At 46.1% G+C, this 22,798-nt stretch overlaps 1 protein-coding gene and 3 pseudogenes across 2 annotated transcripts; 2 read left to right on the top strand and 2 right to left on the bottom strand.

The window, feature by feature from the left end:
• The first annotated feature begins 974 nt into the window (after positions 1-974).
• On the top strand, positions 975-7,695 carry LOC136450856 (uncharacterized; annotated as a pseudogene).
• On the bottom strand, positions 7,647-9,272 carry LOC136455392 (rubisco accumulation factor 1, chloroplastic-like; annotated as a pseudogene).
• A 689-nt stretch (positions 9,273-9,961) lies between these two features.
• On the top strand, positions 9,962-15,811 carry LOC136455391 (uncharacterized; annotated as a pseudogene).
• Positions 15,812-16,352: 541 nt separating this feature from the next.
• Positions 16,353-19,244, bottom strand: LOC136453681 (probable magnesium transporter NIPA6). 2 transcript variants are annotated; one of them, XM_066454239.1, is made up of 9 exons: positions 18,888-19,244; positions 18,623-18,679; positions 18,443-18,533; positions 18,199-18,359; positions 17,985-18,112; positions 17,758-17,895; positions 17,359-17,451; positions 16,962-17,079; positions 16,353-16,874 (listed from the first exon to the last, which is right to left on the bottom strand). In XM_066454239.1, exons 1-9 carry the CDS (start codon positions 19,045-19,047, stop codon positions 16,744-16,746), a joined length of 1,077 nt encoding a protein of 358 aa, XP_066310336.1. In that variant the 5' UTR covers positions 19,048-19,244; the 3' UTR covers positions 16,353-16,743. The 2 variants fall into 2 exon arrangements, with proteins under 2 accessions (XP_066310336.1, XP_066310337.1); XM_066454240.1 differs by having other exon boundaries at positions 18,443-18,549; positions 18,888-19,019.
• Between the last annotated feature and the right edge of the window lie 3,554 nt (positions 19,245-22,798).

Genomic DNA, 22,798 nt, shown 5'->3' with positions numbered 1-22,798 from the left:
AGTTCTACCTTGCATTGTTGTAATCGTTGGTCCACAGTTGTTATTCTTCTCTGTTGACCTTTACAACAAATTTCTGTTAGATAATAATCTGCACTTTTCCTTTCTTATAAATAGAAGATATAAGTGCATAAACTTATTGAACTCGTAGATAGAACAATCCAAATACACTTTCTGAAAGGATATGCATTCATCTCAGTATTAGCGTTAGCTCTTTGTTTCCAACTGTGACACATTGCCTCTCATTGTGCATAGAAATTACGACTGCGGATAGAGGAGCCTCCTCAGAGAAAGCACATGGTGTACCTGGGAGGTGCAATTCTTGCTGGAATCATGAAGGTAATTCTTGTATATGTGCTCTCATGCAGAATCATATTACACCATGATGGATTGCTAGTAATATACTTCCCCGCGTATTGTTTGTACCATGTAGGATGCACTTGAGTGCCGGATAACCACGCAGGAGTACCAGGAAGAAGGTGTAGCTTGCCTAAGGAATTGTGGCCAGTCAAATAGTCCCATACTTCTTGCCACATATCATTCAATCCCAGCACAGAAGAAATGGAGGGCCTCCCCATGCTGACAGAAACTATGGAGCATGGTAAGAAACACACTGAACTGAGAATGAGATGCATCCAGATGAGTGGGGGGCACATTTGAATGGTTCACTGCTGATGTAATGAAATGTTATTTCAATGGCCTTGGAAGCACATTTGAATAAGATGTAATGAAATGGTATTAGAACTGGTTGGTACTAATTTGTACATGTCAATGTTGTTACTTGTGGACTGACGTGTATTTGAATGGGATTGAGAGTTGACGCCAACTATGTTTCATTGGCGTCATTATTTGATTTGAATCCGGTTCATTCAAATGTTCCATTGCAGCAGCAGCTTGTTGACCGGCTGGCTGGGCTGATTCAAATCAGCTGATTGACCAGCCAAGCCAGACCAGCCAGCCGGTCCAGAGCAGCCGAACAGGCCCTGCCTGCTGGGTGCTGGCCCGCTGCCTCCGAGACCGCGAGCCTTCTCGAACCCATCAAACCGCCGAGCAAACTGCAAAGGGACGGCAAGCAAAACAGCGAGAAATCTCCGGCGATCGAAGTGCTAGAGCGCCAGAAGCCGCCGGCGGCGAACCGCAAGACGGCGGCCAGCTATGGACGCGCCGGGAGAGCTGCAGTGCGTGGGCCGGCTCGAGGTCGCCGCGCCGCCGCCGGCGCGCTACCTTCGCGTCGGCTCCCTCCCCGTCCCCACCGACTCCTCTGCCTCTCTCCCAGCCCTCCTGCCCTCTCCGTCCCCGTAAGCCCATCTTCCCCCGCTCTCGCCTCATCGTGCATGCTCACGCGCGCGTGTTTAAGCCCTCTGGCTACTGTTTGTCCTATTCTGAATCAGGAGGGGCTGATGCTTCTAGGGTTTAAAGCGTCTCGATGCAATTATAGGGTTTTTGTTAAGGGTTGAGGCTGGGAATTTGAGATGGAGTACCATGGGAATGAGCACCCTCTATGTTGTGCAATTAGAACTAAATGTGTTTGTTATTTGGTAGGGAAGACCCTGGGGATAGTAGGCTTCAGTTAAGTTCTGTGGATAGACTGCCAATTGCTCATTGGATTTGTAAATTGTTATCATAGGAAATGGTGGTGGAACTGTTATGGTGAAATGAATAGAAATCATGTGCTACTATTAGCTACAATTGGTCTGGTTGATGGATGCAACCTACCAGAATTCAGTGGCTATATTCATGTAAAATGAAAAGAAATGAACACATATTCTGGTGGTGGGATGCTGCTGGATACTGGATACTGTTTACCCTCTTTTGGTTTTATCTCCCATACTGCAATGAATAACAAGCATGTGCTTGCAATTATATTGAAAGATAAAAATATAAAATGGCACTTAGTTCTTATGACCCTATTCCTGTAGCTTGAACTCAATAATGCATGCAAATGCCTCTTCAGGAGAATTGCTGTTTAATTCTGCTCTTGCTGCAACAAACCATGTAGGACTGGTGCTCCAAGGTATCAAATGCTGCCATTAGAGACTGATCTGAACACACTCCCTATGATTCCAAACATCCCAGAGAAGGTTTTTTCAAGTGATGCAAAGAGTACTGAAGGTGATCTCTATCGATCCTTTATAATTACAATCTGATCAGCATAAAAGGAATACTGGCTTGTAACCAACTTTCTCTGCGAGCTGTTCAGCACTGATAAATTATTATAGGTGTTGTGTGTGACAGTTCATTTTTTGTTCTCACCTTTATGACTCTGTTCATACTCTTCAGGATTACGGTATGACAGTGGTCATATCAACCAGAACTTATCAAGGAAATGCGAAGCACTAGCTGTGTCAGGTTTGGCGGAATATGGTGATGAAATAGATGTGGTTGCCCCAGCTGATATCATGAAGCAGATTTTCAAAATTCCATACTCAAAGGCGCAAGTATCTATTGCTGTAAACCGTATAGGAGATACACTCATTCTAAACACAGGGTATGTAGCTGGTTGCATCATCATCATCATGCTGAGTATAGTTAATACACCTGAATGTTTAATCGTGTTGTAGGCCTGATGTTGATGAAGGTGAAAAGATATTCAGAAGACAAGGTAACCCGCCTAAAGGATCTGATCCATCAATATTTCTGAATTTCGCAATGCACTCTGTGCGAGCAGAAGCTTGTGATTGTCCCCCAAGTCATCAATCTTCACAGGAGAAGCAAACAGCATCCGCAGTCTTGCGTGGATCCTTTGACTGTGGCGAGAGTTCGTTTGATTCATCCCCATCATCTAGTTTTAGCACATCACCTTATCTGAATCAGAATGACAGTAAAGGTAGAAAAGCTCCACATAGTACTCATGAAAGCTTGTACTTGGGAGCAATGGAAAACAATCGAAAAGTCAAAGGATCTGATCCTATAAAAAAAAACCACTCGGGTTGGTAAAAAAAACAGCTGTGAGGTGCAAGAATCTGAGAAGAGCAAGAGAGTGGGAAATAATGGATTTCGGAAAGTTTGCTTTTGGCAATTCCACAATTTCCATATGCTTTTGGGTAGTGACTTGCTTATATTTAGCAATGAGAAATATATTGCAGTCAGTTTGCACCTATGGGATGTTTCTAGACAGGTATGCTTTTATTGCTGTTGAATATGGTTACATACTTTCTTTTTTTACCCCTATTGACAAATTGTGTTTTTATAGGTTACTCCATTGAACTGGCTTGAAGCTTGGCTTGACAATGTAATGGCAAGTGTTCCAGAATTGGCCATATGTTACCATAAGAATGGTGTTGTTCAAGGTTATGAGCTTTTAAAGAATGATGATATATTTCTCCTTAAGGGTGTCTCAGATGATGGCACACCTGCATTTCATCCACAGGTTGTCCAGCAAAATGGCCTTGCTGTCCTGAGGTTCATTCAGGATAACTGTAAGCAAGACCCTGGTGCATATTGGGTATGCCATTGAATGCCATCTTTTTTACCCTTGTTTACTAGATGTGGTAACTACTGTCAAGATGTTATATTAAGCCTTTAGTCCCTTATCATATTGCCTAAATATCTCGCCTTTTTCCCAATGATGATGACCTCCCGTGTTTTCATTAATCATATTGAACTTTTGCTTTTTCAGCTGTACAAAGGCGCTGAAGAAGATGTCATACAGTTATATGATCTGTCTATCTTACCTGAAAAACATACTGCTGGTGATCATAGATCTCCATGCGGTCCTATGTCATCTTTTATAGACAAGGGAAGAAAGGAGTCATTGTTCTCTCTGGGTACACTCCTTTATCGGGTTGCTCACAGGATGTCCTTATCAAAGGTACTGGGGTATTATCTTTCGCGTTTTGCTTTCATACTTTTTCGATGGATGTTAATATTATATATGCTTTGCAGGTGCCTAGTAATAGAGCAAAATGTGCAAAATTCTTCAGAAAATGTTTGGATTTTCTCAGTGAGCAGGATCACCTGGTATTTTTATTCGTCTTATCATTATGTAATCATTTAACTGTATTAGTGCATCAGTAAATTTGTGCTAATATTTGTTTTTGTTTTTATCTTCTAGGTTGTCCGGGCATGTGCTCATGAACAATTTGCAAGACTCATCCTCAAATGCTATGAGGAGCTGGAACTGACATCTGAATCATTTATGATTGAGTCTGAAGTCACCCTTACTGATTTGGATGATGATTCTCCAGAACTGAGACTTGAGAATTTACCAGGAAAACAAAATGTACTGCCAGAGCTTGGCAAGAATGAGCCAGCAGTGTTAGATGATGTGTTGGAATGCACACCATCAATCTCTTCTGGTATGACAAATAGTTTAGTGGAACCAAGCCAAGTTGATGGTGGTTCTTCATCTTCAGTTACAAAAGAAGATGTTTCTTTGGACAGCTTGGTGATGTGTCAATCTGGTATATCAAAAACAATTGCCGATGCAATCTCCTCTAAGTTGGCTGCTATACACCACATATCTCAAGCTATCAAATCCCTTAGATGGAATCGACAGCTGCAGAATAATACTCAGCATGGTTGCGGGGACAATGCAGATACCATTTGGGAGAGGTCAGTTGACTTCTCTTTATGCCGATGTGGTGATGTTGATTGTATTGAGGTCTGTGACATCAGGGAGTGGCTTCCAAAATCAAAAATGGATCATAAGTTGTGGAAACTTGTTCTTTTGCTAGGGGAATCTTATTTGGCACTTGGAGAGGCATACAAGAATGATGGGCAGCTTCAGCGCACCCTTAAAGTTGTTGAATTAGCTTGTTTGGTATATGGGTCTATGCCTGGACATATTGATGGCGACGAGTTCATCTCATCCATGTCCAATAGTTCGTTGAGTCGAGAAGATGTTGGTCTAAAAACTAAACTTGTACTGGATGAGGCAGACTATTGCAATAACAAAAGATGCTTCAGTTATGATGTTTCTTCCCACCAACTGCCACCAAATTATTTATTCTGGGCAAAGGCATGGATGCTTGTTGGTGATGTCTATGCAGAATATCACAGATTGAATGGTCATCAAGCAAAGTTGGTACCAGTACAGAAGTCTCATGGCGAAGTTAGAATGTCAAATGAAGTTGCATTGGAGGTCAAACGCCTTAAGCGAAAACTGGGAAAGGATAAGCAGAATTGTGACACATGCTCGTTGATAAACTGTAGCTGCCAAAGTGACAGGGCAAGTAGTGGCAGCAGTGCAAGCAGCAGTAGTTCTGAGGCCACTAAACTTTATGGCCAAAAGAAAAATAAAAAATCACTTGGCAAGAACCTTCAATCACAATATAGAGAAGCCAGCAAGAACCCCAATGCACAAGAAGCTACACAAGGTTCTGAAAAAAAGCAGCATGATGTGAATGATACTTGTATTGAGAACAACCCAGTATTAAATGATGATATTGGTCATTACAGTCAGGACAGGGAAAAACAGTCAAGAAATGTTGATGGGGTTCCTGATAAATCTCAAGCAAGTGTTCCTACTGTGAGGGATGGTGGTATCTTCAAGTTCCTTGGTGGTCCAAAACCAGGAGATTTTGAGTACAACTTGTCTTCTGCTATTCACTGCTATGGTGCGGCCAAGGGAGCACTGTTCACATTTCCTGTGCATTCAGTAGAAACTTCCACGGTTCTTAAGAAAAGAGGCTGGGCATTTAATGAACTGGGCCGCTGTAGACTTGAGAGTAGAAATCTGGGTAGCGCTGAGATTGCTTTTGCAGATGCTATTAAAGCATTTCAAGAGGTCTTTGACCACACAAATGTTATACTGATCAACTGTAACTTAGGTCATGGTAGGAGAGTTTCAGCAGAGGAATGTGTATCCAGGATTGATGAATTTCAGAAGCATGATCTTCCTGAAGGCACATATATGCAATCCTTCAAATCAGCCAAGTCAGAATATTTTCAAGCAATAAACTACTATTCTGCAGCTAAGAGGCAACTGAAGTATGTCAATACTGAGGTCGATAAAGTACTATACCATGAGGTTTACACACAGTATGCTCATACCTACCTGAGGCTTGGAATGCTTTTGGCAAGGGAAAGCTTCTTAACTGACAGTTATGAAGGTGGACTTGTCGATGAGTCATCTAACAGAACAGTTCTAGAGATTTCAGCTAGTGATGCTTTTCGGGAGGCTTTGTCTACATATGAATCCCTTGGTGAACATCGCAAACAGGAAGCTGCTTTTGGTCATTTTCAGCTCGCTTGTTATCAGAGGGATCTATGCTTAAGGTTTCTGGATTTAGTCGACAAGGAGGTTAAACAGAAAAATGAGGATAAATATCCTCAGAAAAGTAAGTGGTATGGTTCACTAGCTGAGAAGAACTGGCAGAAGGCTTTAGAATTTTATGGGCCGAAGACACATCCTACTATGTTTCTTAACATCCTTATGGCACAGTCTGCCCTTTCTATTAATATTTCTAATTCCTTCCACTCAACCGCGGTATGTTTTTTTTTCTCAGGCCTTGCTACCTATTCCATCTCCAGCTTTTCAGTGTGCTAGAATTAAGTCCAGTCACTATTCTTATGGAATTTTGAAAAAGGGCTTACCTACTCAAAGGCCTTGCTGGTCAGTATGTTGGTTGACCCTATGTTTTATTGTGCAGAGGGGGTGCTGTATACTTAGAAGAATAATACCTGACTTAAGTTTTATATTTGATGCAATAGTAATTTTGTTAAGTGACTACATTTTCGTTCTTCCAAGGAGTAACATTTTCATAGAGGGCAAACTCTGGAAGGTCTTTTTTTTCATTTTTTTGGCAGCATACAAACCTCAATGGTCAGTGCAAATAGGCTAGCATCTAGCAACATAGGTTCATCGTAAATTCATAATTACCTATAGGTACTAGGTAGAAATCAGCCGGGTTTTCTCTTCTAAAAGTTCACCTTTTATTTGCACCTTGGTCATGTCTGTCTGATGTGTAACATGGAAGCAAATGCTCCTTTTGAATTTGTTCAATAAATAATTTGTCTCATCCTTGCAGATGCTTGACACCGCTCTGGCTCACTTGTTGGAAGGCCGGCATGTGGTCAAAGCAAATGAAGACTATTCCAACGATATGGATCTGGACATAAGGCCGAAGTTCTGGAGCCAGCTGCAGAGCCTGCTGAAGAGGATGCTGGCGGGATCCCTTCCTAGCAGCACTGGCAGAGTAGCTTCTTCTGTCAACCAGACCAGCACTAGCAGCAGAGCAGAAGCTGCTAAGCTGAAAGAGATGTATCGTTTGTCGCTCAAATCTTCTACTCTGGGCCAGCTGCATGCGTTGCACAAGCTTTGGGTCTCTTAACACCTTCACTTTGCAAATGGTTGCTGCTCATGTTTTATGTCGTCAGCATCAATCTCTTGAATTACACAGTTTTTATTTGGTGTTCATGGCACGTTTTTGTTTGTTTTGATTTCTAGCCAAGTTTTAAAGCTGAATACCTGCAGTGTACGTTTAAGTGTAACCATGGAATGTCAGGGGACGGGAAACACTAGCTACTGCAACTGTGTAGCAGACTTATAAACAGCAAATAATGGCATCCGATGTAAAGCACCAGTGTATTATATGTATTGTACTGTAGAGAGCCAATGTGAGAATATCTGAATGTGTGCCCGCTTCACCGCGAATGGATAGGAATTTGGGATTTTTTATTCTCTTTTTTTTATTATTACTAGGTTCTCACTGAACATGGTTGTCAGTTATGACTTCCAGGCCCAGTTGTAAAAGCAACATCCCATGGTCATCGCGTCCTTTTGCACACTGGTCCCTGCTGTTCGGGTTACTGCCTTCTGCAGGTTTTACCCTTAGCATTTTTCCCTTTAACCCTTCAGTTTTCTCTTCTGTACAATTATGCCCTACAAGCCTGGAAAAGTCTTTCTTTTGCCCTAGACGTTCAAGTTTGTTCCCGATGGCCAATGCCACGGATGCTTTTATCAGAACTGCTGTGCTAGACGACGAATTTCTGTTACAACCCTTGGGGCCCTGGTGTATTTTCCAAGAGAGAATTCTGTATTTGGCACCGAAACAAATCACCCTTCTGTATTTAGCACTGGAAATTTTGAACTTCCTTATCTAGCATCAACTTGAAAATTCCTTCCGTATATAGCACTTCCGTCCATTTGATGCAGTAACGGTGTCAAGTGCCACCTAAAATGACATGTATACCCTTACCAGCAACGTGTTGGCAATGACCAGCACCGGCTCCTCATCGTCCGTCCGCCACGGCAGCCTCCGGCCGTCGGCCAGCTCGATGACGACGGCGTCGTCCGCTGCCTCGGCCCACGGGGCCCCACCCGGGCACCACAGCCCACCGCGCCCACGGCTTGTCTACCTCCACAATGCCAAGGTCCACGTCCGTCTTGGTCCGCCTGGGCGTCGACTCCATGGCCGCGACGCCGTCCGTCTCCCTGAGCACCGGCAGCATGAAGACGGTGGTCGCCTCGGCGACCTCGCCGTACTGGAGCCGCACCACCGTGACGCCGGGCCGCGAGGCGGCAGGGTCCTCCTCCTCCCCCTCCACCTCCCCGGCCGCCTTCTTCCTGGCGCGCTCCAGCTCGAGCTCCACGCGCGCCCTGCCGGACTCGGTCTCCACCACCTGCATCGCGGCGTACTGGAGCCGCACCACCGTGACGCCGGGCCGCGAGGCGGCAGGGTCCTCCTCCTCCCCCTCCACCTCCTCGGCTGCCTTCTTCCTGGCGCGCTCCAGCTCAAGCTCCACGCGCGCCCTGCCGGACTCGGTCTCCACCACCTGCAGCGCGCGCTCCAGCTCCGCGATGCGGTCCTCCACGTTGATGCCCTCCCGCGACTGGCGGAACCGCGCGTAGGCGAGGCAGTCAGCGAGGGAGTCCCTCCCGAAGGCCTCTCAGCCCTCCTCCCCGCGCCAGCGCGGGAAGCTCTTCATGGCGCGAAGTACGGGAGCAGATCGGGCGGGAACGCGGCGACCTTGTCGTCGAGGAGCGAGTCGCGGACCTAGGACGCGACGACGAGGCAGTTCTGCTCGACGCCCGAGATGCCCGTGGCCTCCTGGATGGAGGACGGGTTGAAGCCGTCCCGAGAGAGCGAGGAGACGAGGGGCGCGTACTCGTGCCACAGGCCCATCCTATCGCGGAGGATCTGGAGGCGCTGGGTGAGGTCGAGGTTGCGGAGGCTAGGTGGCAGAGGGGACGGCGACGGGTGGAACGGCTGGTAGAGCTGGCCCGGCGGAGGAGGTGAGCATCCTTGGTTGAATCCGACTCGAATCCCCCAGCCCTTGCGTTGCCTTCCCTCCCCTTTATATATCGAGAAGCAGCACACGATCAGAGCCATCGAGGCATCGAACAAATCGGTAGCTCTCAACCGTCGGCACAATTTGCTAAGAGACGACACCAGCTCACGCAAGCCGTCCTCCGGGCACAATGAAGAAGGCCACGTACGCGTACGACACCGACGTCGTCATGCCCATGGACGACGGCGGCACCGTAGTGATCCACACGCGACGGTCACGAACTCAGGCGACGCCGTGAAGCACTTCCTCCAAGAGGTCCGCGAGACGACCGGTGGCAGCAAGGGCGAGCCCGGCCTGATCGTGGGCCTCGACACCGAGTGGCACGTCGTCTTCCACGATGACGGGTATCGCGACAACAGGATGGTGGTCCTGCAGATGTAGTCGCAGTACAGGCGCTAGACGTCGCCGTCGACCGAGACGCCGACGAAGCGGTGCTTGGGGCTGGCGAGGAAGGCCTTCAGGGTGACCGGGACGTAGTTGGCGTGGACGATCTGGAAGACGAGGCAGCGGCGGCCCACGCACATCTGTAGGACCACCATCCTGTTGTCGCGATACCCGTCGTCGTGGAAGACGACGTGCCACTCGGTGTCGAGGCCCACGATCAGGCCGGGCTCGCCCTTGCTGCCACCGGGGCGAGATCGTTCCAGCGGCGGCGGCCACATCTTCTAGTTCTAACGCGCGCTGACTGGTAAGCAGCAGCCGGCCAATCTCGTAGGACACGAAGGCGTCGATGGCGGCGTACCGGACTTGCTCCGGCGACAGGGGCCTTCTCCACTTGCTCATGGTCACGTGCTTGGGCTTCTCCATCAGCACGCCCATCACCTCGCACGCGAGGGTCTTGAGCCCCGCCCTCGCGAGCTCCGGCCGGGACAGCACCTCCGCGGCCACGGGGTTGGCGACCAGGATCTTGCGGCAGCACCGGCGACGGCGCGGGGCGTGCGCTGGTGTGTGTGTGTGGGGTGGGGCGGGGGGGGGGGGTTGAGTGACAGGATTTTGGTCCTTATCAACAAAAACTGACGTGGTCGATGACGTCAACAAACGGATGGATGGCCAAATTGGACGGAAGTGCTATATACGGAAGGAATTTTTAAGTTGATGCTAGATAAGGAAGTTCAAAATTTCCAATGCTAAATACAGAAGAGTGGTTTGTTTCGGTGCCAAATACAGAATTCTCTCATTTTCCAACGACACATCTAACCTCTTTCTCTATTAAAACTACTAAATATATTCGTATGTTGCAACGGGATGGAGAATGTAAAGCTTATTATGTGATCACTCTACAATCTTGTGGCTCCGAGACTTAACCATCTTCAGCCTGTTCGGTTGGCTGGTTCGTATCGTTACTGGTTCGTGAAGAAGTACTGCTGGCTGGTTTGTGTGAGAGAAAAATACTGTTTCAGCTGAAAATTTACGATCGTTTACAACAAGCCACAGCCAAACGAACAGGCTGCTTATCTTGCGTTCCTGGCTTTCTGCTCGTCTCCTGTGCACTAACTCGTATGGCATGAGACTGTACGTGGGAGGCTTGAAAATTGTCCAACAGTGCCTAGTCACACTTCTCTATCGCCCTGTTGGTTTGGCCTGGTTTGGCTTATAAGCCATGACTAAAAGCATTGTTGGCCGGTTTAGTGTGAGAGAAAAATACTGTTCGTTGGCTGATAAGTCATGGCTTATAAACCAAAAACGACCAAGCGAACAGACTGTATAACTTCTATAAACACGAAAAATAGCGAAACGGTACGAAAGTGCTACGTACTTTAAAATTAGGATAATTAGTATACCCGTGCGTTGCTAAAGATTTTTTAATACTTCTATAAACTAAAAAATGATAAAAAGAGTAGTGTGTTTACCTATAGTAATAATATTGACTTGAGATACAGATCTTCAAGAGGCCTTCAAACTTAATGGTCACAACTCAATCAAATACATGATGAATTCGAGTTCTTTAGATAGAGCAATTTAAAAGTTTAAAGAAGAGCTTTGCAACCATCTTTTCACGGAGGCCATTCACAAATCACAGCTGCTCGTTTGCTGATGATGAAACGTAGCACCTTTTCAAGTTTCTACTACGATATGTTATTTTTCTATTTAGATTAGCATTCCTATTCAAGTTACTAAAAAAAGCTTTGCATATTTTACATCAAACAAGAGGGGTGTGAATGTGAGAAAGGGTTGTTTCCACAATCTCAAAATAATTCAAAATTAGTTAGTGAAGAGCTGGACGGAAAAACAGATGTAAATTGTGAATGGGTCTGCGGTCCAGTGGTATGCTATCCATCAGGGTTCAAACTCTGGTGATAGCACCTTTTTCTGAAATTTTTTCAGAAGTTTTAGGGTATATGCACGTGTGCGCGTTCAGTGGTACTGCGCGTTTTCCGCACTCTGGAGACGGCGACGTCTCCCAATCTCTTTTTTTGTGTGTTCATGTGGTGTGAGTGTGGAGTGTGTGGTTGTGTGCGTCCAAGTTATACCTGATAAAAAATAGACGTAAATTTTGGCTCTTTAAATGTAATATATAGATAAATATTTTTATCGAGTTTGCATTTCAACTTATGGAAGTCTATAGTTTGACTTATTTTCCACAAAAAAATGCTAATATTGCATTTATGTATTAGAGTTGAGGAACGTCAGCACTCGGCACAACAGGGCACAAAACACAATCTATGATAATTGTATTATTGTTATTATTATGAACTGGATACAAAATAAAAACATCTCGTCATTCCGGTGTAAGAAGTGCGTGCAAGGTTTTTAATCTCCGGGTAAAGATATTTAGCGGATGAACTCTAAAACAGCTATAATGAAAGTTAAACGAGGTTATAACCGCTAAGTTATGCATAAATACTAATAGCTTGATCCGAGCTATAGCCGGAGATTTTAAAACCTTACTGTCAATGCATCATTTAGCCTTGCAGGAAAAAGAAAAAGAAAAAAAAAGGACCGGCGTTCTTCGCGATGTCTTTTGGACTAGCTTGACACGTGTCAGCCAACCTCGTGGTCGTCTCACACCTGCCCGCCGATGCAGCCGCCTCATGCACACGCGGCCTCCGCTCACCGCGCCGCCTCTCTAAAGCTTACGCCTCTCTCGACACAGCCTTCTCACTTTCTCAGTAGCCGCCGCCCACCGCCCACCACCCTGTCGGCCTTCCCAACCCTGCCGCAGTGCCGCATCCAAAGCCAACTCCCACGGGTATGGATCCTGACCAGGTCGCCGACGCCGGGGTCCAGCACCAGCACGACGATCTCGGCGGCAGTGCCACATCCGCAGACGGGTGCTGTAACGGTGGCAGTGGCGACAGCTGGGCGCGCGCGCTGCTCCGCCGGGGATGGGACCTGTGCCAGAAGGCCGCCATCGCCGGCGTCGCGGCCACGGCCGCACCCGTCGTGGCCCCGCCACTGCTTGTCCTGTCCCTCGCCGGCGTCGCGCTGTCCCTACCCTTCGCCGCCTACCTGGCCAGCCTCGCCGCCACCGACCGTCTTATGGGCGCACTCCTGCCGGCGCCTCGTACCCAGCCGTACCACGCCTGCGACCTCGAAGACGATGGATTCTTGGATGCATCTGACGCGCCCGGCGGCGAGGCCCCTGTGTTCGACCACTGGCACGACGCAAAGAACGATGCCATTCCGGAGGAGAACGAGAGCTTTGTATCGTTGCCGCTGTCACGGGAACCTCGGTTCTGCGAAGAGCCGGTGCCGTCGTCGACCGACGTGGAGGATAAGATGGCTGGAGGTGAATTTCTTTCCGGAGAATTGGGTCACGAGTCACTAGTGTTGGACAATAGGGAACAGGAAGAGCAGGGCACAACCATGGAGGACATTGGGTATATTACCATGGAGGCACTGCCACGGGGCTCCGATGTTTTCGGATCAGCAGTGCCAGTGTTGCGTGATCAAGACAATATGGTTCAGAGGGTGGTCGAAGCTCCTCTTACAGCCAAGGAATCAGTCCAAGAGTTATCTGTATCAGACAATGAGGATAGAACAGAGGATAACAAGTGCAAAGATATGGAGCAAATGGAGTCCTTCAAGGAGATTGTGTCACTGGGCGTCGACATCAGTGAATTAAGTGACTTCTCGGTGCCAGTATTGGGCAATGAGGGTATTGTGGTTGTGAGAGGAGATGGTGAAAAAATTTCTGTCCGAGAATCAGGCCAAGATTCCCATTTAACAGATATTGAGGATAAAATAGAGAGCCAGAAAACCAAAGAAGAGATACTACTGCAGGAGGCTAATGTTTCTGAATCATTGGTGCTGGATGATACAATGCTGGAGAGGAAGATAGAAGGTGATGTAACAGTGGAGATGGTGGTGAAAGAAGTGTTCATTAACACCGATCCTTTTACAGGGGAGGTGGCTGGTGAGCAAGTGGGTTCCATTGCTACTGCCCTACCTGAAAGCGAGTCGCTGCAAGCCAGCAACCTTGTGGCTCAGGAGTTACAGGCGATGGCGGAAGTTACTAATGTTGATGATGTTATCAATGCTGCTTTAACAGAAGACGTTGTATTGGACATTGGTGATACTGGTACAGAGGGCATGGAGCACTATGGTGAGGGAGGTGTTTCTACTGTCATCTCAGTGGTGACCGTGGATGATGTTGCAGAGCTAGTTTCCAGTAGGAGCCCAGCAGTCTCAGGCATCAGTGATGACATGAAGAGTGTCAAGAGTAGGCCAGATGCTGACCGCTCCAATCAAACAACTGGCTACACACTAAGGAACAATGAATTTCGGGAGAAAGAGGCAACAGAGGACAAGGTGAGTCAGTTCCTGGTTTACTAAATCATCTATATCATCTGTAGGTTTCTTTTTATCAAAAATGCTTATAGATGTTGATGGATACAAAATATTAGGTGCATTCTACACATGATAAATTTTCTTATTTGTCATTGTTTATTGGTATAGGCCAATGTGACCCAGTAAATTTGGTTAGAATTGACCTCTTACCCTAAATAAGATGTGCTTACCAAGTTGTAAAATTGTTTAAATAATTGGCATCCATAAAAATGCCCATCAGAATTTTGTTTGCGAAATTTTGTAGCGTGTGAAAATAGAGAACAAAACCTTGGACGACAAGGTGCGTACAAGGAGCACGTCACCACAGATCATTGATGCTTCTAAATCACCAGTGCCAGACGATCAGAGCAAGATAGAAGACGAAGCAACTGTGGAGATGGTGCTGGAAGGAGTGACGAGTGACACTGACGATCTTGTTACACGGGAGGTGGTTGCTGTGCAATTGAAGATTATTGCTAGTGAAAGTGAGTCGTCGTCAGTGAGTGACCATGTGGCTCAGGAGTTACAGGGCGTGAGCGAAGCTGCAGTTGTTGATGAGATCCGAGGAAGTACTGTGATTGAAGACATAAAAAATGAATTTAGTGACAGAACAACAGAGGGTGTTGAGCACCACAGTGACAGAGGTACTTATAGTTTTGTCTCAGGAGTTCCAGAGGTAACCGTGGATGATGGTAAGGATCTAGTTTCGAATAGGAGCACACCACATGCCTCAGCCCGTGATAGCGCCTCAAGTGTCGAGGGTACGCCGGTTTTTGACAACCCACACCAAACAACTGGTGTTGAATACAAGCCAGTGAACGAAGGATTCAGGAGGAATGATGTAGCTGAGGACATGGTGAGTTCTGACATATCTGTTTTATCTCATTTGTTCAAATCATTTAAACCAACTCTGGATTTCCTATTAAGAGGTTATTTATACTGCTGTTCTATGCACGATTACTAAGTGCAGCCTAAACATGTTATTGCTTATTGATAAAAAGATTTCTAATGCAATTAGTGATATAATGAATTAAGGTCATAAAAGGTACCCAACCTCAAAACGTTTTGAATGGCTTGGAGATTATTATACGGATGATAACAGGGAAAAAGGATGAATGGTCAATTAACTGTGTGGGTTCAAGTCATGGTACCATTTGAACCAGTTCAAAGCTTGGTGCAGTATTACAAGTTACATTTGATGGTTTCCTCCCATCTGATAACATGAAAAGTTGAAGTTACTAACTGCTAATCTTTTAGCATGAACTGTCAGGTTGGGCAGTCTAGAGAACTACGAGAAAGTAAATTTTGCCGTGTTTCTAAGCAGTCACCTGCATAGCATGATTCATGTTGCACCTCTTTATTCAAATGACGCTAATACATGATTCACTTATTTCTACCAGGACAACTATACGGAGGAACAGTTAAGGGAGCAGCTTGATACACTAAGAACAATAACAGGGTACCGTCCCGCACCATCTTTGACTCTGGAAGCTGAGCTTGTGGGGCTGTATATATTTGTGGCGTGGAACCTCCTGTCAGCTCAAGGGATGCCTCCGATCTGAATGATCTCAGCACAAAACTCCGGTTCTTGAAATCGATCATAGGCGTGGAGTAAAGATCTAAGCGGGAATTGATTCATCAGGAGTTTTGTGCTTGTGTGTATAAAGCATAAGGTTCAGCAGTCCACGGTCCATCCTGCACATCAGCTTTGTTCGATAGTTGTGAACTAAGTATCCTATTCTATATTCGTGTGTGGAAGACATTAGTGAACGTGCTGTATATGCCTACTTTTCCGTGAAAATTAGCCACTAGTGATGCGAATAAGTGATGGCCATTTGTGACCCGTCACTAAATTTCTCGGCTTTTGTTAGTGTTTCTTTACCGGTTTAATCACAAGTTTTATTAAACGGGCGCACACAAGAACTGTTTCTGAAGCCAAAAAATAAGCTGAAAACGATGAAGCCGAAGCCATTTTTAGCCAGTGTTGCTAAACCATCATTTAAACCTGATAAATAATCGATTAAACAAGAATTTTGTACCACTATGCAACGTTTAAACAGTGTGTAAATGAGATAAACGACCGTTTAGGCCAATAATGTTTTTAGCTAGATGGTGGGGGAGCACCGGAGCACACACACAAGCTACTAAGGCAAGCAACGGGATAGGAGATATGTTGGATCACCTCTATCTCCTATATTTCTACTTTTTAAGGATAGGGGAGAGGATCGAAAATCTGATGGAGTTGTGCTTCAAAGATCTTACAATAAACATAATCAGGGCAAGCAGCTTGCTTGATTTCAAAAGCACACTGAGCTACGGGTTTTACATACACGCACAATGCCAGAATGGACTGCACAAATACAAACCTCTGATACACCAACGGACTGCATAAATACAGACCTCTACTACACCAACTTACGTTCTGAGGCCGAAAAAGGGCTTAACTTCAAAAAATACATATGACACGATACAGCAATAGAAAGCTAACTCACGTAATTTACACTCGGATGGGGGCAGAAAACACTTCCACAAATATCTTACAAGGCATTGTCAGACTAGAAGCTAGGTTGTTCGAAAGCAAATACTGTGGGCACTGGCTCAGAAACAGTGTGCTGGTCGCAATTTCAACAAAATTTTGGAATTGCTTCGACCTGGTGTTGATGGGTGCGCACCGGATTCTGTCTACAACTGCAGCAGAGTCTCAGAAAGAACACATGTAACACCAAGCATCCTGGATGATCCCTACACAAAGTAGTCTTGCCGCACAACAGTGATGAATTCGCATGTAAGGGAGTCATCCTCTCTTTGCTTCCCAACATCGCCGTTCCCTTGGATATGCCAGTATATTTTTGGCGGGAGTGGTGCATACAGGTCTGCGGTAATAAACAGAAAAGATAGTGAGGATAATTTGGACAATATACTTGCTCTACCAGGTTCTGCCAAACTGAACAAAGATCTACCTGCTGATACAGTTTGATCAGGTTCTCTAGTAGAATGTAGCACAACAGTACCAGCAAGAACCGTAAGAAATCCACAAATCTCAGAGGCGATGTTGCTTGCTCTCTGCCCAGACCAGTCCTGTATGCTCACCAGAAAAGGTTTACTACCAAATTAACACAGCGCTACTGATGTTTTGTGTATACTAAAAAAAAGGGGGCGTACCCGGTGCAGAGAGCTCCCGCTCTGTGCGGGGTCTGGGGAAGGGTGTCAGTGGCAAGCCTTACCCTCGCTTGTGCAATGCGAGGAGATCACGACTCGAACCCGGGACCTTCCGGTCACAGGCGGTAAGACTCTACCGCTTGCACCAGGCCCGCCCTTCGTTTTGTGTATACTAAAGGTCGTGAAAACTATTCTCACCTTAAACATTATGGCACTTGCTAAGATGGTGAGGGTCGTGAACATGGCATAGTAGATCGGAGAGACAACTGCTGTATTGAAAGTATCCAGTGCCTGAAATTAACACATATAGTAATATCAGTTCATACTTCCTAGTTGAAAAGTAACATCGGTAAATATCCCTTAACAAAGGTACACACACATTGGAATTAAGTACTGAAATGTCACTAATTGAAATTGAGTGCTGCACAATCACTCCAGTGGCACTAGAAAAAAATTAGCCAATGTGGATGTGAATATGGCACCTCTGAGACAATTTCCTTTTACAAAACCTATGGCACGGTTTTTAGATGGCTTTGTGAAAAAAATTGAAGTGAAACAGGCTTCCTTTTCATGTAACTGATGAGACAAGAAGGGCACCTTATTCAGGTAAACTAATTGAATAACTATACATGTTGTGGAAACCACTGCAAACACCCACATCTGGAAATAGCCGGCCTGATTTATTCCTTCAATTGTTAGCTTAATGGCAATGCCCACAGCCTTTATGCTCATTACCTGATAATACCACAACATCAAACAAAATTCATATTACAAACAAGACAACACAGATGTCAAGATGGGAAGAAAATAAGGCATGTTTTTACCGTCAGGGATCCAACAACTGAACAAATCCCAACATAAACAATTATGTTTGTCTGTCCATAGCGTGGACCACAGTATAGCATGAGGAACAGGGACACTCCCACTGCAATGGCAGCATAGCAAAGGAAGGCTGCCAAAATTACAGGACAATATCAAAACATAAGTCCACTGTGATGGCAACTAGCCAAGCTACGGCAACAGGACATAGAAGCTTACAAGGCTGTGTTGCCAAGTTCCAAATCTGTTCCACGGAACTAGGGGTCCTCTCCTGGGGAGCATGTAGAATGATCATCGTTGAACCAACAATGCAGAGACCACAGCCCAGCACACCCACCCGGCGCAACTTCTCATTCAGTGTGAAATGAGCTAGAACAGCACTGCACATAACAAAACTCATGAGAAACATACAAAGACACATTCAGAAATCAGAACAAACCACCTGAGGCATCTGCCACTATACCTCACAATAATACTGAGTGCACCCAGCGGCGTGACGAGGACCGCCGGCGCAAACATGTAAGCAATGAAATTTGCGATCTCCCCAACAAGCACTGAAAAGTTCCATTTCTTTTTCTAAAATTTCAGCACAATTTTGGCATAATTAAGAATAAAGGAGGCGAAGGGGAACGTTGATGCTTACTGGTGACCATCCCGACCCACCAGAGTGGCTCCAAGAGATAGCCATACCCTCCGGCACCTGAAATTTTGGACAAAGCAAGGAAGGTTATGTCGTCTGTTACACGAAATCGACCGGAATGGGCATAAAGGGGCGGCCTTTGTCGCATTTCGCGGCATGTAGGGTTCGAATTAGCAACCAAGAACCAGAAAGACCTAGAGTCGCAACGAGCAGCACGAGCAAGACAGCAGCAGCTTCGGCAAGCGAGGACGGGGAGAGGAGCAGATACCTGCTCGGGCGCCGGCGGCACTGGCGCGTCGGAGGCCCTTCTTCTTGACGATGAAGCTAACACCGATGAACGCCGAGGAGGCGACGGCGAGGAGCGAGCCCTTGAGGTTAGCAGCAAAGAGGTCCCCGCCGCCGGCGGCTTCCGTCGCGTCGAGGGTCATCGGTGGCGTACGGCGGCGTTACGCGCCTCGCGCATTTGAAGCGACGCCGCCGGAGTCCGGACTCAGGGTTCGATTTGGAATCGAGGTTTCAGTGTTTTGCTTTGACCGGCGATGCGCGCGATGGGGTTTGGAGTTGGACGGCGGAACGAGGAGGGAGAGGAACAGGTGCAGGCAGGGGAGGGGCCGGATAATTTACTACTGGGATTTATTATTCGAATCCCTATGATAAAAACGGTACGGATATTTTTCGACCGTATTTGAAATCGAATTCGTTTAGATGGGTTAAGATCTGTCCGTATCCAAGTCTGGATATCCAACATCCGATACCGTATCCGTATCCGAATACTCAAATCACATATTTATGATGTCGATATCCAATCATATCCTATCCGACATAGTTAATATGAAAACAAATGTAATATCGGTGATATTCGTCCGTGGATCCGTTTTCATCCCTACTCATTTTTTAGTTTTCTTGTTCCTGGGTTTGCTTTGCCATTGCTTGGATTGGAGTACAGTACATGGGATGCGCAGAGACTGCCACGACGAAGTGCCGTATTCGGCTTGGGGTTTGGGACTTGGAGTGAAGGCGACAGAAGATGAGCGCGCAAGTTTGCCCTTAGCTACAGCATACTGTTCCCCTTGGGTAAGTACAGTGATTACAGTACCTGCTAATCCTGGCCCTGGCCCCGTTCGTTTCGCTGAAAAAACAAACAAAAACACTGTTTCAGCTGATTTGTTGTGAGAGAGAAAAACACTGATCCAACTGAAAAAAAAACTGAAATATACGTATTACAAGAGAAGCGAACAGGACCATGCCATGTCTAAGTTTACCTGGGAGTCCAAGGCACAGGGGCTACAAAAGGACACATCACTCGTGAATTAGAGCGTGTTAAATGAGGTGACATCGACCGTCAAGGATAGGTGTCATGCATGATTTTGCCTAATATGAAAGGGAGAGATGAGGATATTGAGAAAGACATTGTCTAGGGAGTAATTAACAAACGATCTCAGAAGCTTCAGACAACAAGTTTTTCATTGTAAAGGTGTTATCTAGTAGCACATGTCATTCAACGGTTAAATGTTACTCTCCCCGTTCCAAATTATAAAGTCGTCCTAGCTTTTCTAGATTCATATGGCCAGTTTGACACAACATCTCTTCTTATTTTTGAGCTTTACTTCTTGGCAATGTATCAAGTGCAAACCAACCTCTCCGTGCAAACCGTGCAAACCAACTGCGGGGGAGAGGTGGGAGGGGGGATTTGCAAAAGTGTAAGTAATCACACTTTTGCAAATCCCCCCTCCCACCTCTCCCCTGCTTTTGCAAATCCCCCTCCCACCTCTCCTCCACAGTTGGTTTGCACGGTTTGCACGAAGAGGTTGGTTTGCACTAGATATGTTCCCTTACTTCTTAACTCTTCGATAGAGTGATTCCGGTGGGAGAGCAAGTTGAGGAGTATGTGAGAATTTGATTCTAAAGTTATTCTAGTGGGGATTGAAAGGGTGAGTGGATTTTTAACTCTTAGTTCATAGTGTAAATGAAGAAGTGATTCTCGACAGCCTTCCACCAGAATCTAGTTGTATTTTAAGCGTTTTGTCGCTTGCCTCTATTCGCCGGATCGGACGCGCGCGCTTGAACTCCGCTCGTGCTCGTTTGTCTCGTCTCATGTCACGCCTTTTGGCCTCTTCGTGCCGGCTGTTGTTGGCGCCGCCGTGGCCCTCGACACCTGGGGGCTGTAGAGTGGAGACAATCGGACAACTTCAGGTGGACAGGTGAGATGGCCGGAGAGCCCGGATGGGACGACGATGGACCGAATCACCGAAGGTCCAAAGGCACCACGGCGTCTTGTCCCGCACTCCCGCTCCGGCGCCTATCGTAGTTTCGTTTGCGACGACTGCCGGTGCCAATTGTCTAGTACTGCGCCGCTTCGACGCGATGCGAGGAACCTGTTGCTTTACCGCTGCGAATCGTGTGTACCTCAAATTGTCAATGGCCATGTTCGTTTCTCTTATAATTCATCTTTTTTAATTTATTTTTTAATAAAAATAGTATTTTGATTTATTTTTTCAGCGAAACGAATGGAGCCTGTTGAAGAAATCGAGTGTCACGTACCGAGGCCTGCGTAGATTGAGTGCTAGTATTCCACGGAGCTGCTAAATATTTCTTTAATATAAAAACTAAAATGGGTATTCTTTTCTTTAAATACTAGGTGGTGATTATTCTTAGATATATAAGAAACTTTTCATCCCTACTACTAGTTTCTCGCTCATCAAAGAAAGTAAAAGTGTTGAATAAGATATATAAAAAAAAATTGTACTAGTAAAGGGATATAGAATGTGATTTTTATTATAATGACTCTCATGATGAGATTTAGCGTGTGTTTAAAAAAACTATTAGAGATGCTCTTAGCACCCACCTCGGCGTGAGTCGCTGCCACCTGGGATTGATAACGTATGTGCAGTTTAAGGGTGGTCATAAGATACTCAAATAATTCATGATACCCCAATAGGTAGCGCAACCGACCTAAATATTTGTCTACTACCATAGACTATGAATATTACCAGAAGATTTAGAAAATATGAGATACAAGATTGTGAAAATATCATGAGAATACATCAAGATTATTATGCAATGATCAAATAAAATAAGTTGAGAAGTGGGCCATAATTTTAATTTGATTTATTTATATAACTATAAATTATGATATTTCTCATTTTACTTTCAAAGTTTCAAGTTTGGACGTGCTTAACAAGTCATCAAGTTTGCTTGTGTTCGGAAAAAAAGAAGATCAACAGATAAAAAAAGAATGTTATGTAATGATTGGGTGGATCCGTCTCACCCTACTGGTCAACAGGTTCTAGCTGTATCGATCCATTTTGATTTTAAGGCTAGGTCAACTCGGCTCATTCTCATCCCTACCTATACTACAGAGTACTCACTCGGTCCTAAAAAGAGTAAAATCTAGCTACGTATTTTTGTAGCATGCCTATTTAGAATTACATTTGTTGATACTTTAAACTACCAAACTTTTGACACTTTTTGTAAACTACCTTGAATAGTAGATTTTTTAGGACGAAGGAAGTATATACAAAGACTGGCCGACGTGAGGTGATCAAGTGTGGCGTGCGGACGAGACGGGTGGCAAGCCAATACATCCAAGCATCGCGAACATCGGGCTCGGTTCATGGACGGGGGAGGAAGCGTTTAGAATCCAAGCATTAGCAAAGCTGCCCTGCCACGTTTCGTTACAAACAAAAAAAGAAAACTGGCACGCCACGGTTTGCAGTTTGCACGGGCCGCACGCCCCTGCTTCCCTGTCCGCTCCCGTCACCTTTGCATCGTGCAACTGTGCAAAAGATGGACGATGCGGTCGTGCAAAAGCTAGCCGAAAAAAGTCTCGCGCCGCGCGGATGAGGCGCGGGCTGACCACCACCCGACCCGAGTGGCGGTGAGGGGCTGAGGTCGCTCCGCGAGACGCCGCCGGGGCCCTGATTCCGCGACGGGGACTCGCCCCGTTTGACGCTAGCGGCCGGGCTGCGCGCGCCTCTGCGCCGTCTCTTCGCGAGTGGGCGTGTGGCCGCGCGGCGCCCGGTTCAACGTGCCGCTCGCGTTGCGTGTGCATACGCGAGTGGACCGGAGGAGGCGAACGACGAATACCGAGAGGAATCACGCAACGCGCAGGGGATTCCAGCCACGCCGACGCGCACCGGACCGACTGGCTGGCATACGTGCTAGCTAGAACTCTCTGCC

Source organism: Miscanthus floridulus, chromosome 5 (assembly GCF_019320115.1).
Source record: "Miscanthus floridulus cultivar M001 chromosome 5, ASM1932011v1, whole genome shotgun sequence".
NCBI classification, from domain to species: domain Eukaryota; kingdom Viridiplantae; phylum Streptophyta; class Magnoliopsida; order Poales; family Poaceae; genus Miscanthus; species Miscanthus floridulus.
This window is presented reverse-complemented; position numbering and strand designations above follow the sequence as displayed.

Excerpts from the sequence above, each read along its gene's own strand:
- LOC136453681 (XM_066454239.1), bottom strand. The coding sequence starts at position 19,047 with ATGACCCTCGACGCGACGGAAGCCGCCGGCGGCGGGGACCTCTTTGCT. Across the intron at positions 18,680-18,887 it reads TGCCGCCGGCGCCCGAGCAG|GTGCCGGAGGGTATGGCTAT; the intron begins GTATCTGCTCCT and ends CCAAAATTTCAG. Across the intron at positions 18,113-18,198 it reads GAACTTGGCAACACAGCCTT|CCTTCCTTTGCTATGCTGCC; the intron begins GTAAGCTTCTAT and ends TAATTTTGGCAG.